The sequence below is a fragment of the Lathyrus oleraceus genome, chromosome 3 (assembly GCF_024323335.1).
Source record: "Lathyrus oleraceus cultivar Zhongwan6 chromosome 3, CAAS_Psat_ZW6_1.0, whole genome shotgun sequence".
NCBI classification, from domain to species: Eukaryota; Viridiplantae; Streptophyta; class Magnoliopsida; order Fabales; family Fabaceae; genus Lathyrus; species Lathyrus oleraceus.
Window position 1 is genome coordinate 472,878,315 of NC_066581.1, and position 14,553 is coordinate 472,892,867.

The 14,553-nt window shown below is 32.2% G+C and overlaps 1 protein-coding gene across 1 annotated transcript; it reads right to left on the reverse strand.

The window, feature by feature from the left end:
• Positions 1-2,638: 2,638 nt before the first annotated feature.
• On the reverse strand, positions 2,639-3,220 carry LOC127129400 (uncharacterized). The gene has a single exon (XM_051058590.1). It carries the CDS (start codon positions 3,069-3,071, stop codon positions 2,859-2,861), a length of 213 nt encoding a protein of 70 aa, XP_050914547.1. The 5' UTR covers positions 3,072-3,220; the 3' UTR covers positions 2,639-2,858.
• Positions 3,221-14,553: the final 11,333 nt, after the last annotated feature.

Sequence of the window (14,553 nt, forward strand, 5' to 3'; positions counted from 1 at the left end):
TGAGTAAATAAGGAACATTGTAAGGTACGGTGCACTTAAATGAATTTGAGAGCATCGTAAGGTACGATGTACTTAAGTAGAATACGAAATGTGGTAAGGTACCATACACTTAAGTGATTTCTGGTATATCATAAGATATAGGCCACATATACTTAAGTGGGCTTTTTAGCTTGCAACCCATATAAGTGGTTTTATAAATAAAAACCTTGTGCAGAAGCATTTCATTAGATGAAATTTCGTTTCTCTCTCTCTCTCTCTCTCTCTCTCTCTCTCTCTCTCTCTCACACTCACTCACTCAAAGCCTTCATTCATAGCAGCTAGCACTGAGACTAAAGGAATCCGTTCGTATGGACTGAGTAGAGGCGTTGTCACCATTCAACGCTCGTGATCACTCCTTAGATCTGTATCAAAGGTTTCTATCACCACAAGAGGTAACGATTTAGATCATTGACATTTCCATTCGTAAGGATCACTAAAGGAGAGTTTTTTAATTTCCGCTGTGTTTTGGATCACAATTTTTCCTTCAGGTACTACATCTTTTAGTTGGATGTCAAGGATACAAAAGATCATTGCTCTATCCACTACGTAGTTGATATGAACTCAAGGATTGTTAACAGAGTTTGGATTCATCTAAGAGAGGAGTGTTTTGTACAGCGAAAGTCAGACTGCAATACATCTGGCTAAGAATTCAGCATTTCACTCTAGAACGAAGCACACTGAACTTTGTTATCACTTCATCAGAACTCTGCTTGAGGATGAAATACTAACGTTGAGGAAGATTCTCGGAAGTAAGAACCTAGCAAACATGTTGATAAAGGTGGTGACTATTGATAAACTGAAGTTGTGCTTAACTTCAGTTGACCTGCTAGAATAACATACTACAGAAGGTTGTTGCATGATCGAGGTGTGAAGACCGACTGAAGTCAATCTTTAAGTGGAAGATTGTTGAAAAAGTCATTGTTTTCTTATTATTTGGATGATCATTGTTTTCTTATTATTTAGAAGTAAATGGAATATGTTTCTACTTCATAGAAACCATAATGGGAAAATGCATCCAATGTTTTAGCTATATAAGATGTCAAAGCCAAAACAACATTAATTCCAACATTAAGAGCATTTTTAATAACTAGAAAAATACACCAGTGAGAAAAATTCTGAGTGAGAAAAATTCTTAAATACAATGTGTATTTTATCTTTCCAATAAATAAAAAGTTTGCAGCAACCCGTACCAATTTCTGTGTGTTATTATTCCGCATTTATATCGTTATTCCACAAATCTGACTATGAGGAAATGTTGCATAGTTTCCTAACATACCGCATATTCGTATAACAAAACTCACCGTTGAATTGAAATCTATTATCATATAGATCATATTTATAAAATTTAATATCAATTGAAAATCATTTAACATGTCAACGAAATACATAAAAACTAATGTCTTATAAAATTTCATGAAAACCGTTAATTTTTATCATTCTATTTAACATATCAAATAATTTTTTTATTGATGTGAAATTTTATAAGCATGATCTATTTGATAATAGCTTTCAATCCAACAGTTAATTTTATTATACTGACATAGGGTGAAAAGATTTTGGAGGTGCCATGTTAATTTGACATTTTAGTGATCTTGGATATATATATATATATATATATATATATATATATATATATATATATATATATATATATATATATATATATATATATTATATATATATATATATATATATATATATATATATATTATATATATATATATATATATATATATATATATATATATATATATATATATATATATATATATATATATATAATGGATGGTACACTACACTATAAATTATTTTTACACTGTTTATCAAATGACAATCATTTATCTCGTCAAATCAATATGTAAATTTTTAAATTACTTATATGATTTGACATTTTAAAATATTTTGATTGAATGTATGTATAATACTTTTTATACTGACACATCATTAAACGCAAATAATATTTTTGTGGTGAAAACTTTTGTAAGTATGAATTAAGTATTTTTGTGGTGAAAAGAGAGATCTAAATGATTTATATATTTTTGTTGTGAAAACTTTTATAAGTATGAATTAAGTATTATAAAAAAATAATCTTATAATAGATGATTAATTTCTACGTCTTCTTTTATAATTTTATAATTTTTTTATTTATTATTTGATTTTAAAATAATAAAAAAAATATTTTATTATATTTACAAAGGTTTACATACTGAGATCTGAATTTATTTTTGTACATCTCTCTCTAAATAAATTCTTTATCATTATATTTTATGAAAGAGACAAGATGCTAGCTAACCTTAAATATGCAGATCAAACACACACCTCTCTCATTTCGACAAAAAGAAAACACCGCTGACTCACAATGGAAAGTTAGAAGTTTTCTTTTTTAATCTCTCCATCGTGATTTGCAGCAAGACATAGCTGCATTTTCGTATCCACTCAGATTAATTATTTTATCAACCACTTTACTCTTTCTAACTTTTCTTTAGGAGTGCCATATTTTATTTACCTCACATTGTATTACAAATTAATATGGACTCATTCTCGTAAGATTTAGAACCTTAAGACAAAAAATAAAAACTGAAATTATGTAGCAACAAAATATAAAATTCTTATAGTTAAATTTCCTTTTCCATTTTGAACAATAAATCAACATTGTTACATCATCCTTGAAGAAACCGAGGTAAGAAACCTTAAATTTAAAACAAAAACACCAAAATAGAAACAACAAAAATGAAAACACAAACATACTTATGGCATGTTTGTCATGTCTAACAAACAAAACTTAATTCAATTTTTTTTCTTTAAATGAAAATCTGGATTCAGTTAAAGTGTACATGAATACCAATTGCAACAATTAAGATGGTAAGAATACAAAAATATATAATAGCATGAATCAAAATGGAAATTCCACTAGTACTCATGTTACCAAATTCAACAACTCTATTCCTTGCTGGAAACTGGAAGAGCAACCCTGGTGACAAGACAATGAACAAAGCAACAGCAACAATTACTGGTCCCCAATCAGCTCCCATGATTTAATTTCTAACTTTTGTTGTGAAGTTTGGTAATAAGTAGAGGATGAATTCCTTGGTCGTTAAGGAGGTTAAGGAGGTAAAGGATATGCTAAACGTGGTGAGAAAAAAGACAGGTTTACATGAGAAGAAAGGTATGTTGCAATATATTGTAGTGGCCAGTGAGATTGCTTTTATGTGCCAACCTAAGCAACTGCTTTTCTTTTTTTCTTTCTCTTTTTATTTATTTATTTATTTATTTCGTAAATAAACTTTTAAATAAAAAAAGTCTAGTTAAAAAATAGTGTATAAAATTACATAAACCAAATCGGCCGCGGAGCAGGAAAGTTGGCGATAATGGTGCACGAAAATGACGACGGTTGACTTGCAAAGATCGGTGGCGCGGGACTACGATCAGTGGTTCTCAGACTACGGGTATAGTTGAGACGATTCGCAAGACTTAGTCTTTTCGTTTCGTTCCCAAATATTTTTGATAATGGACTTTATTTTTGATTCATTAAAAATCCGATAGATTTTAGCAATTATAAATATGTATATCTATCAATTTATGGTTAAGATTTGAAGTTCCTTAAAGGTAGAAATTCCTTAAAGTTCTTGGAATTTTGGGAAATCTTTAGAGATATTTAAGTGGATTAATAAGAAACACTTCTAAACACATTTGATTTGATTCATATATCAAGAGTTAGAGAGATTGTGTAACACTTGAGTCGTAAATGGAATTTGTTCTTGGGAATTGTGTGACTATTTTCTTGTAACTCTTTTGTAATCTCTTGTAACAATTCTTGGAAGTATATGAATTGGAGAGTCACTCTCTCTAAGAATTAATCGGTTTGATCGAACTTAGTAAATAATATCTTTGTGTTTTTGTATTTTATTCTCCTTTTACTTATTGTGGATTTGCTTAAACTGATTGTAGGTTGTTTTATTGCATACGAGGCCGTTTATTTTTTGTTGTCATTGTTTTTTGTCCCATGCGTATTTACTATCAACAAAAATAATATTGTTAGATTTCAACGATATCTTGGTGTGATTGGACATTTCAATTTCACAACAAGTGACACCTATTGTGGGATAAGTTGGTTAAGTTTACAAGTGAGTATCATAGGTACTAAATAGGACATCGATAAATACTCCAGAGACAACGATTTGGATTTTGGAAAGTAAATATGCAAGCAATAGAAGTGTGTTGAGTATTGACGAGCGAGGCATTGATGCATGCATGCCTAGCATACGCAAAGAAGACCGAGATGGTGAATAAGGCATAATGTGTCATTATCTTGTGTCTCGAGGATAAATTTCTATGAAAAGTCGTAATGGAGAAGAATTTGGATATGATGTGGACAAAGATTGAATCATTTAATATGACAAAGTCTTTAGATCACAGGTTGTGTATGACACAACAATTATACTCATTTAATAGGGCAGAGAACAAATCCATAACTAAACAGTTAAAAAGTTTTCACAAAATCTTTGATGATATGGAGAATATTATGGTGAATATTAAAGATGAAGGGGATGTTCTACTCTTGTTGAACTCATTACCCATATCCTTTCAGCACATCAAGATGCTCTTCTTTAAGGTAATGAAAGTATTATTACTTTGAATGATGTACAGAAGGGTGTGAGATCCAAAAAAAATTTGAAATGTGAGGGAATTTAAGATTGACAATAATGGTCAAGGTTTAAGTATCTCATGATGAAGAAGTGAACTTGGAGGGATGTCTAAATTTAGAGGGTTTGTTCACAAGGCAATGTTAAAATGCTTATTTGTAAAAAAAAACTAGTCACCTCATGAATGATTGTCCCAAGAGGTGGGACATTAAATATTATGTTGAGATAGATTTTACTTTAGATGAGAAGAGTTACAAGAGTGTTGGTGCATTAGTGATGCCGAGCTTAGAGATTGAAAAAATTTAGGTCATGAACATAGGATAAGAATACTTAAAAGCTTTAATGTCATCAAGGAAAACTACTACGCAAGAATACTTTGAGACTTTTAAGTTTGAGGAAGGTGAAGTAGTTTGCCTTGGTGGCAATAAAGCTTGCAAGATTCACAGTGTTGGTACAGTCAGACTTATGTTGGATAAGTGCGAGTTACTTATACATAATATTTTTAAACAAGTGACTTTAAACACAATAGGATGAGGGAAGTGTGGAGTTTATAAATCATGATTAATTTAAAAATTATTTTTGTTTGAAAACAATTTATGTTATTGCAAAGATAAAGCAACAGGAAATAGAAAGATATTGAGAGGAAACAAAAATTAAACAAAAATAAATAAAGAGATAAGGATAGATAGATTACACCATGATTTATAAAGGTTAGATATACACTTGGCGTACTCTTATCCACAAGAATTTCTTCTTGTGAGTTCTACTAAAATAATATCTTAAGATTTTGAGGATATGCCCATGAACCTTATCACAATAGATGAGAGATTTTACATAGACTGATTCCCCAAACAAAACATAACTTTTGTTGGATAAACTCATAAAAAAATAGAGATTTTACAAGCCAATCTCAATAACCAAACATAGATTTTACTAGGACAATCTCAAAAATCAAGCAGAGATTTTATGAGGACAATCTCAAGAACTAAAGATATCAAACAAGAGAATTATACTCTTGATAAAGAACACTTAAGCACGAACTCCAATACAACTAAATTTTTTTAAAACTATTTTTCACTCACAAGGCACTAAGGAAAATATAAAAAGTATATGAGAGTAGAAAATAAGAAAATGATAGTAGAAATTTGAATCTGGTATGATTTAAATATAACTTATTAATATAGCTCAAAAAGGAAACATATCCATGGTCCTTTTAATGCTCATAATCGATTATAAGCTATGTTTAATCGATTATGTAGGCTAATTATAGAAGGTTTTCAAATTCACCATCACTAATAGATTAGAAGCTTTCTTAAACAATTATTAGGCATTACAAAAGAGATATATCAATTAACCCTATTGTATTGATCTATTATATAGTGTAAGCAACACTCATAAAAGTTTAACCGAACTAGTAATCAACTAGATACTTGCATAAATTTTTTTTAGGTGATTTTATAAAAGCATATAGGCATTAAAAACATTTTAGTGTTTGTGAGAGAGTTACCTTAGTATCATAGGAGATACTCTTATGCTTTTATAATACACTGTTCACTCAAACATAAGATCAGTCAAACTTTCATGTTTCCTCTCTTTCATAACCTTGAAGCTTCAAAACTCGTTGCTTGATTCTTCATTAATTCAACACTTCATATGGGAATTGACTTCTTTTATCTGACGGGGCTTGATATAACTTCTTTAATAGATACCATCATCAGAGGTTTCTTGATTAGAAATCCTTAAGGACTCCACTGAACACCGTTTGACATTAAGTATTATCAGCATCAAAACCACCAAGATCATGTACGACTCAGATCATCTATAGATAATTGTACCCGCAAGCACATAGCTCCACAAATGTGAGGTATGTTCTAAAGCTCAGGAAAAAGTTTGCTATCCATAAGCATGTTTGAGAATCGTAGTTGTTGCATTAGATTTGGGGGCGTTGAAGATTTTGCATGATGGAGTAATCGTATCTAAAAGGTTTAAAATGTGTTATTTTAGAAGGTTCCAGTGTTATTGCTTATTTATCATTAGCTATTGAATACTTTCATGACAAAAACAAGCTATGATATTTGAGGTTAAAGCATGTAGATGGCATAAGGTTGTTTTAGAAAACTTTAATGAATTTTGCATGATACAAGGGATAAAATACATTTAATCACTTTTGGAATGGTTCTAGAAGTTAAGTTGCCATGGAGTTTCAAGAGTAAGGTTGGTTCCAAAGCAACTTGCATGGTTGATAGATTTTCTTTCACAAGAATAGATTTTCGAACACCTATGAAGGTTTGGAGTATGAAATTGTAGACAAATTTATTTTGAAGGTCATCAAAGCTTCACCATTTGCGCAAATAAATCTACTCTAGAAAAATGGTAATGTTATGAAATGTGTCTTAGATGTTTATCCTGAAAATGGGAAAGGCTATGAACTATAAGGAGTGGAATATGTAAGATAAAAGTTCACCATTTTCATTTGTATTACTTTTAGTGAGTCTTGTAAGGGGAGGAATTGTAATGACTTGGAGGTTAAGGTACTAGAAACTATGGTGGAGAAGGCTTAGTTTGAGATAGAGGTTCATGCTATGAATAATTGTAGTAGTTAGTGAATGTTTACGGTTGCAAAAGTTGAAGGGAAATTGTACCATCTCGGGGATAAAATCATGTTGGACTTGGTATTTATGCTTTGAATGTGTATGAAGGGTTACAAAAGTTGAATAACAGAGACCTTTAAAGGGGAATTCAAAATCAAAGGGAGTCAGATATGATTGAAGAACCATACTTTTAGGGTTTTTAGCCTACTTAAGGAGAAAAATGTAGTTGGAAAAAGGTGGATGGAAGTTGCAAGATCACGGTTCAAGTGTGGCTTGAGTTTGATTAAAGTTGTTGAATGAATATTCAAATAGGAGAGAGCAGAAAAGGGATTCATGATAAAGTGACATCACCATATATTTAAAGTTAATATGGAGAATTGTAGAACTATGTACTAAAACCTCAACTAATGAACATAAGGAAAACGTGTTTTGAGACTGCCAGAAATTAGAATGCCAGAAAAGCAGTAGGAAATCGATTAAGGATGCCACAACCGCGAGAAGGAGGTTTAGCGGTTGGCCATAAAGTCAGCTACAAGGGAGGTTGGCGACACTAGCTCCACAGAAGAGTCTTTCTGGTAGTGACATGTAGCTTGCGGTTATTGAAAATTTCCATTTTGATTCGCATATATTTTCATTGATGGGTTGTGTTTTGGATATATTATGGATTTGTTGGGTTTCAATAGTTATAAATATTTATCTTTATCACTTTTGTATTTAATATTTGAAGACAGAGGAAGGGGTAGTAGTCCTAATAGGTAAACTTAGAGAGGTAAAGGTTAAAAATTTCTTGGAGTTCTTAGAATTTTGGAAAATCTTTAGAGGTATCTAAGGGGATTGAAAAACACTTTTAAACTCATTGAGTTTCTTTGATTCATAAATAGAGAGTTGAAGCGATTGAGAAACGCATGGGTAGACAATAGGATTTGTCCTTGAGAATTTGAGTGACTATTTTCTTGTAAGGTTTTCGTAAAATATTGTAACAATTCTTGTAAGTATAATGAATAAGAGAGCTACTCTCTCCTCTAAAGTTGATCATTTTGATCGAACTTAGTAAACAAGTTCTTTGTGTTCTCTTGTTTTATCTTTCTCTTACTTGATGTGGTTCGCTTACACTAATTATATGTTATTTTTTAAGGCTATTTTTTTTTGTCATTGTTATTTCTCTCATACTTATTTACTATCAACAAAATTAATACTATTATTAAATTTTAACGATAATTTAATGTGATTAAACCTTTTAGTTTCACAACAACTACCTAACCTTTAATTTGAACGAATAAATTATGATGGATTCAGATTAATGGCTTTGGAAGGTGATGGAAGCCTGTAGGTACATGCAAACATTCAAACACTTTAATCTGCAAAAAAATACAAAGTTAGAAATATTGAGGTAAAATATTGCATACCTTTTACATTGATTAAAAGACAAAGTTATGAGAAAAATTATGACTATTAATAGCCCATGAAATTCTCAGTATTGTCAAGTCCTTTATCATCGCCCCAACTTTGAGTGACCATTAAAGATGGGGGTTACTCTTTCCACCCTTATTAGTGAGACCCACACCCCTGAAAACCAGAAAATATCCTTCATGTGTCTGGAGATGCATCTTCGGACACACCTATAATCACACCAATAAAGGCGTTGCAAGTGAGATACTTTGATTTTGCCCAAAAATATATCTAGAGATACATCTCTGAAATCCAAAGATGTATCTCTGTAAAGTGTTAATGTTTTGAATAAATAGTAACTTAAAAATATAAGTAGTATTTATGATATCCTTCTAAATGATTATGATCTCTGCGTACTTCTCATATATGCCGATTAATAAAGCATCCAAATTATTTTGTACAAAATCACAACCTCAAATCTAAAATGACATTCTTGTTAGTATGTGAGGCACTTTTATGAGTGTGTGTGTGTGTGTGTGTGTGTGTGTGTGTGTGTGTGTGTGTGTGAGAGAGAGAGAGAGAGAGAGAGAGAGAGAGAGAATATGAAAATAAGGATTCTATTATTGAATAATGATTGTGTTACAAACTAATATGCATATGCATGTATTTATATACAAAGTTAATTGGCTACTAAGTAACAAATATAACAAACTAAGTAACAAACCTTAAACGCTAATTGACTTTGGGCTTGGGCCACATACAACTTGTGTTATATCTTATATCTCAACATACCCTCTATAATCCAAGTTGTCGAACATATGTTAATCATAGTTAATCTAAATTATTCCTAATTTCTTTCTGAGATTTAGGATATGTTGATCTTTAATCCTTTGGTGAAAATGTCGGCCAACTGTGCTTCACTTGAGCAATGTCTGACTTCAAGTTCACCTTGATTTACCTTCTCCATAAGGAAATTAAATCTAGCTTCGATGTGCTTACTCCTTCCATGCAAAACTCGATTCTTGCGAACTTCATGTGTGACACCCTTGGTTCACTCATGTATCTGCGCGCTAATCCGACTGAGAAACCTATATTAGGTTGACTGTTGCACATATATCCCATAGATCCTATAATTTATTTGAACAAAGTTTCATCGACTTTGTCTTCCTCTCCATGTTTCTCCAACTTCAAGTTTGGTTCGACAAGTGAAGATGCAAGAGTCGAATCATACATCCAAAATCTCTTGAGTATCTCTTTGACATACTTTCTTTGATGTAACACTATACCTTGCTTCGACATTTGAAATTCCATGCCTAGGAAATAAGACAATTTTACCATATCCGACCTTTGAAATTCCTTCTTCATTAGCTCTTTGAAATTTAACAAGTTCTCAAAGGTACTTCCAGGTACTAACAGGTCGTCGACATATAAGCATATGATTGTTATATTGTGTACCACAACCTGAACATAGACACCATACTTAGATTTGCATTTGATGAATCCCAATTCAACTAAGTATGAGTCGATCTTCTTATTCCATGCCCTAGGTGCCTTCTTGAGACCATAGAGCGCTAACTTGTATACTTTCCTTACTTCCTCCTGAATCATAAACCCATAAGGTTGTTTGGCATATGCCTCTTCATCTAGAGGATATTCAAAAATGTTGATTTCACATCTAAGTGAAATGATGACCAACCTTGATTGCATGCAAAGGCGATGATTAGACGAATAGTCTCCAATCTTGCTACTAGTGCGTACTTTAGAGTAGTTGAATCCTTTTGTCTTAAGAAAACCTCGAGCTACCAATCAGCATTATGATTCAACTTGAACACCCACTTCACTTTGATAGCTTTTGTATGTGTTGACAATTCGACTAACTCCCATGAGTTGTTTCTTTCAATTGCTTGTAACTCTTCGACCATAGATAACTTTAACTTTTTATCATTTAAGGCTTTGCTATAGTTGATTGGTTCAACACTTGCAAGTAAGGCGAAATGAACTGATTTTCCATCTGGTGTGACTTCATCATCACCAGTCACTTCATAGTCTTGAAGTCTTACTGGACGAGCTCTAGTTCTTTGAGGTCTTTGACTAGTACTAGCTACACCATCTTCGACTTAGATTGTGTCGGGCATGTCAGCAACTGCTTCGACTTTGACTGGAATATCGACAATATCTTTGACTTCGACATCATTACTTGCTTTGTCAAAATCGTAGCTCATCAATGCTTGTCAATTGGATTACCAGAATTCTAATCCCAAGCAAAATTTTCATCAATCACAATATCTTGACTTATCACGATCTTCAGATTAATTGAATTGAACAGTCTGTATGCTCCAGTTTTATGATATCCTACCAGAATCATAGGTTCACTTTTGTCATCAAGCTTTCTTCTTCTAGCATCAAAAACATGCTTGTAACAAATAGAGCCAAACACCTTCAGATAAGTCACGGATGGTCGTTTTCCACTCCAAACTTCTTCAGGAACCTTGTTCTCCAACTTCTTGGTAGGACACCTGTTCAAAATATAAGCAACAGTGGAAACAACTTCACTCCATAAGGATTTTGGAAAATTCTTCTGCTTCAACATGCATCTCACCATTTCCAATATGATCATGTTTCTTCTTTCTACCATTCCATTATGTTGAGGCGTGTAAGAAACAGTTACCTCATGATCAATATCATGTTCTGCACATAATTCTTCAAATATATTTGATGTATATTCTCCATCTTCATCCGTTCGCAGAACTTTGATCTTCTTCTCACTCTGATTTTCGATAAGCATCTTGAATCTCTTAAAGATTTCAAATACTTCGTCCTTTTGCTTGATCACATAAATCTATGACTTTTGACTAAACTCGTCGATAAATAAATAAAAATACTTGTTTCCACCAATGGTATGCTCTTCAAAAGGTACACATACATCTGAATGTACAACTTTGAGTATGCAGGAGGAACTCATTGGCATAGTCGAAACAAAAGACTTTCTGGATAATTTTCTGACAAGACAACCTTCACAGAGTTTGTCGGGCATCTCTAGATTTGGTATACCAATTACCATATCTTGAGTAATCAGTTGATTGAGTGATCGAAAATTTAAATGTTCAAACCTCAAATTCCACAACCAATTATGCTTGTCGTCAACAATAGTTTTTAGACATTGTACTTAAGTTGAACCGATCATGGTCTTAAATGTCATGTTCTTCGACAAAGGAGATTTTAAGACCAGATTGTTCTGGGTGTCGAACAACTCTAAGGCTCCATCGTTCATAATCACTGAAAAACCTTTTTTGACTAGTTGTTCAACATTTAATAGGTTGCATTTCATTCCAGGTATATAGAGTACATCTTTGATCATAGTTTTTCCTCCATTACTCCTTTGAAAAACTATGTCGCCAATATCTTTGGCTTGCAACGAGTTATTATCAGCAAGTTTGACCTTGCTCTTCTTCGACGAGTCGAAATCTGCTAACCACACTTTTTAACCAATCATGTGATTCGAGCAACCCGAGTCGAGGAATCAAATCTTGGATTCGACATGGTCATCTACAATTGCAGTCATAACCACCATATCTTTAGAATCATCTAAATCTTGGCATGTAAGGTTCGCTCATTCCTCATTGCCTTTTGTCGTTCCCTTATCTTTATTGTACCAACAATTCTTGGCCACGTGACCCCACTTTTCATAGTTATAGCACCTCACACCTTTTTTCTCTTTGTCTTTCTGATAGAAGTCCCCTCTTCCTCTTTTCGAGGATTCAGGAGTCGTATCATCGGCCTTGTTCTTTTAAGGATTCAACGAAGAATTCTTGCTCTGAGTCTTGTCTCCTTTTCCTTTCAACTTTTCGGAACTACCATGCTCCTTTGAAGCCTGATCCTGCAGTGCTTGTATCAAATCTTGAACCTTTTTTCCTTTCGACAATCCTAATCTCACGCGCCTCCAACAAACCAACAAAATCTTCCAATTTTATGGTTTCAAGATTGTTAGATTTTTGAATAGCAAGGATAACGTGATCAAAATGAGAGGTCAACATACATATTACCTTCTCAATTATCATCTTATCAGTTAGGATTTCACCACAATCCTTCATGAGATGGATGAGATTCTGACCTTTGGACACATATCCTGCAATCTTTTCATCTTCTCCCATCTGCAATATTTCCGTCACAAAGTCTGCAATTTGACAACTTTGACTTTCACCTCCTTCATAGTACTTGACAAGAATATTACATGTCTCCTTCATAGTACTTGCAAAACGCAACCTTGCAATATTTCTTCTTGGTCTCCTTGTTCGCGACTCTCTAAGCATCAGTTGCGTTCTCAACAAGCTAAGGGACACCATTAGTAACCACTTAAAAGGTTTCATGAAAGCTAAACAGAGATTGCATCTGTTTTCTCCATCGAATCGAATTCTTGCCTTCAAGAATTGGAAGAGAATTTGGAATGTCATTGGTGTCATTCATCTTTGCAGAAAACGCGATTAACAACCCACAATCCGGGAAACACAATCACTAACGTGTGATTCTTGAAAACAGGATCAAGAATTTAACCGGAGCTCTGATAACAATTTTTTAGTGCATGAGGCACTTTTGTGAGGAGAGAGAGAGAGAGAGAGAGAGAGAGAGAGAATATGAAAATAAGAATTCTATTATTGAAGAATAATTGTTTTACAAACTGATTTACATATGCATGTATTTATATATAAAGTTACTTGATTACTAAGTACAAATATTACAAACTAAGTAACAAACACTAAACTCTAATTGATTTTGGACGTGGGTACAACTTAGATTATATCTTATATCTCAATGATTCTTACATTTATTTTGAATATATTTTTTTTCAATTTGTGTTATCTCATTTTTGAAATATTCATCTCATTAAGCTAAGCTACTGGATTCTAATGACATTTTTTACTTTTTCGTTGGAGTGTGGGAATATAAGATGGTGGGTATATAAGATGGAAAGACTAACCCTTAAAAATTGATATGTGTGAACCATTTTTGGATGGTGACTTGAGTTTGACCTACATAAACATACATTTGATATAAAATGAACAATTACAATAATAAATGTGATTATAGATTTGAATAGGGACAAATCTTTAAGATTTTACAAGGGATTATGTTGTTATATTAGGAGGCTGGAGATAGGTTCCTTCCTTTTGTCCTATCGCTTTACTGTTTGATCAAAGCTGTTCTAATTTAATATTTACTATTTTACTGTTGATTTTTGTAAAGTAGAAAAAAATGCGTGTGAAAAGACTTGAGTATATGGCTCGACTCTCGAGACATTCTGGCAGATTCCTTAATTCATACGTTCAAAGATAAAGCAGATACTATGTGAATGTGAAATTAGAAAAAAATGGAAAGCATGACCTATCACACACACACATGAGGTAAAGGTGTTTTGCGACGATTTCGAGCCGTCTCAAATAATTTTATAAATTTACTTTATAATAAAAAAAATGCAATTCTTTTTTGAATTAGTTATCATTTATTTAAATTATAAATAATATCAATAACTTTAAAATTTTATCTTTTAATTAATTTAAAAATGAGATGTTTTATTAAAAAAAACATCTAGACGGTATTATAAAAAAAAGAAAGAAAAGTGAGAGATATACCTATCTCATACAAAAGAAAACTGATTTAAAAAAAAAAAAAACTTAAATGCATTTTTAATTTCCATAGTTTGTGCGTTTTAAACTAGTTTGTGCGTTTTAAACTATTGATTCCCTATTACAAAATCAATGATTCTGATCCCTTAATTTTGATGGTCATTGAATTTTTATGATCCCCACTTTTACATACGTGACATTGATGATTGAGATAAAAAAACAATTTTTAATGATATGTCATTGATGACAAAGATTAATAATTTTTATAGA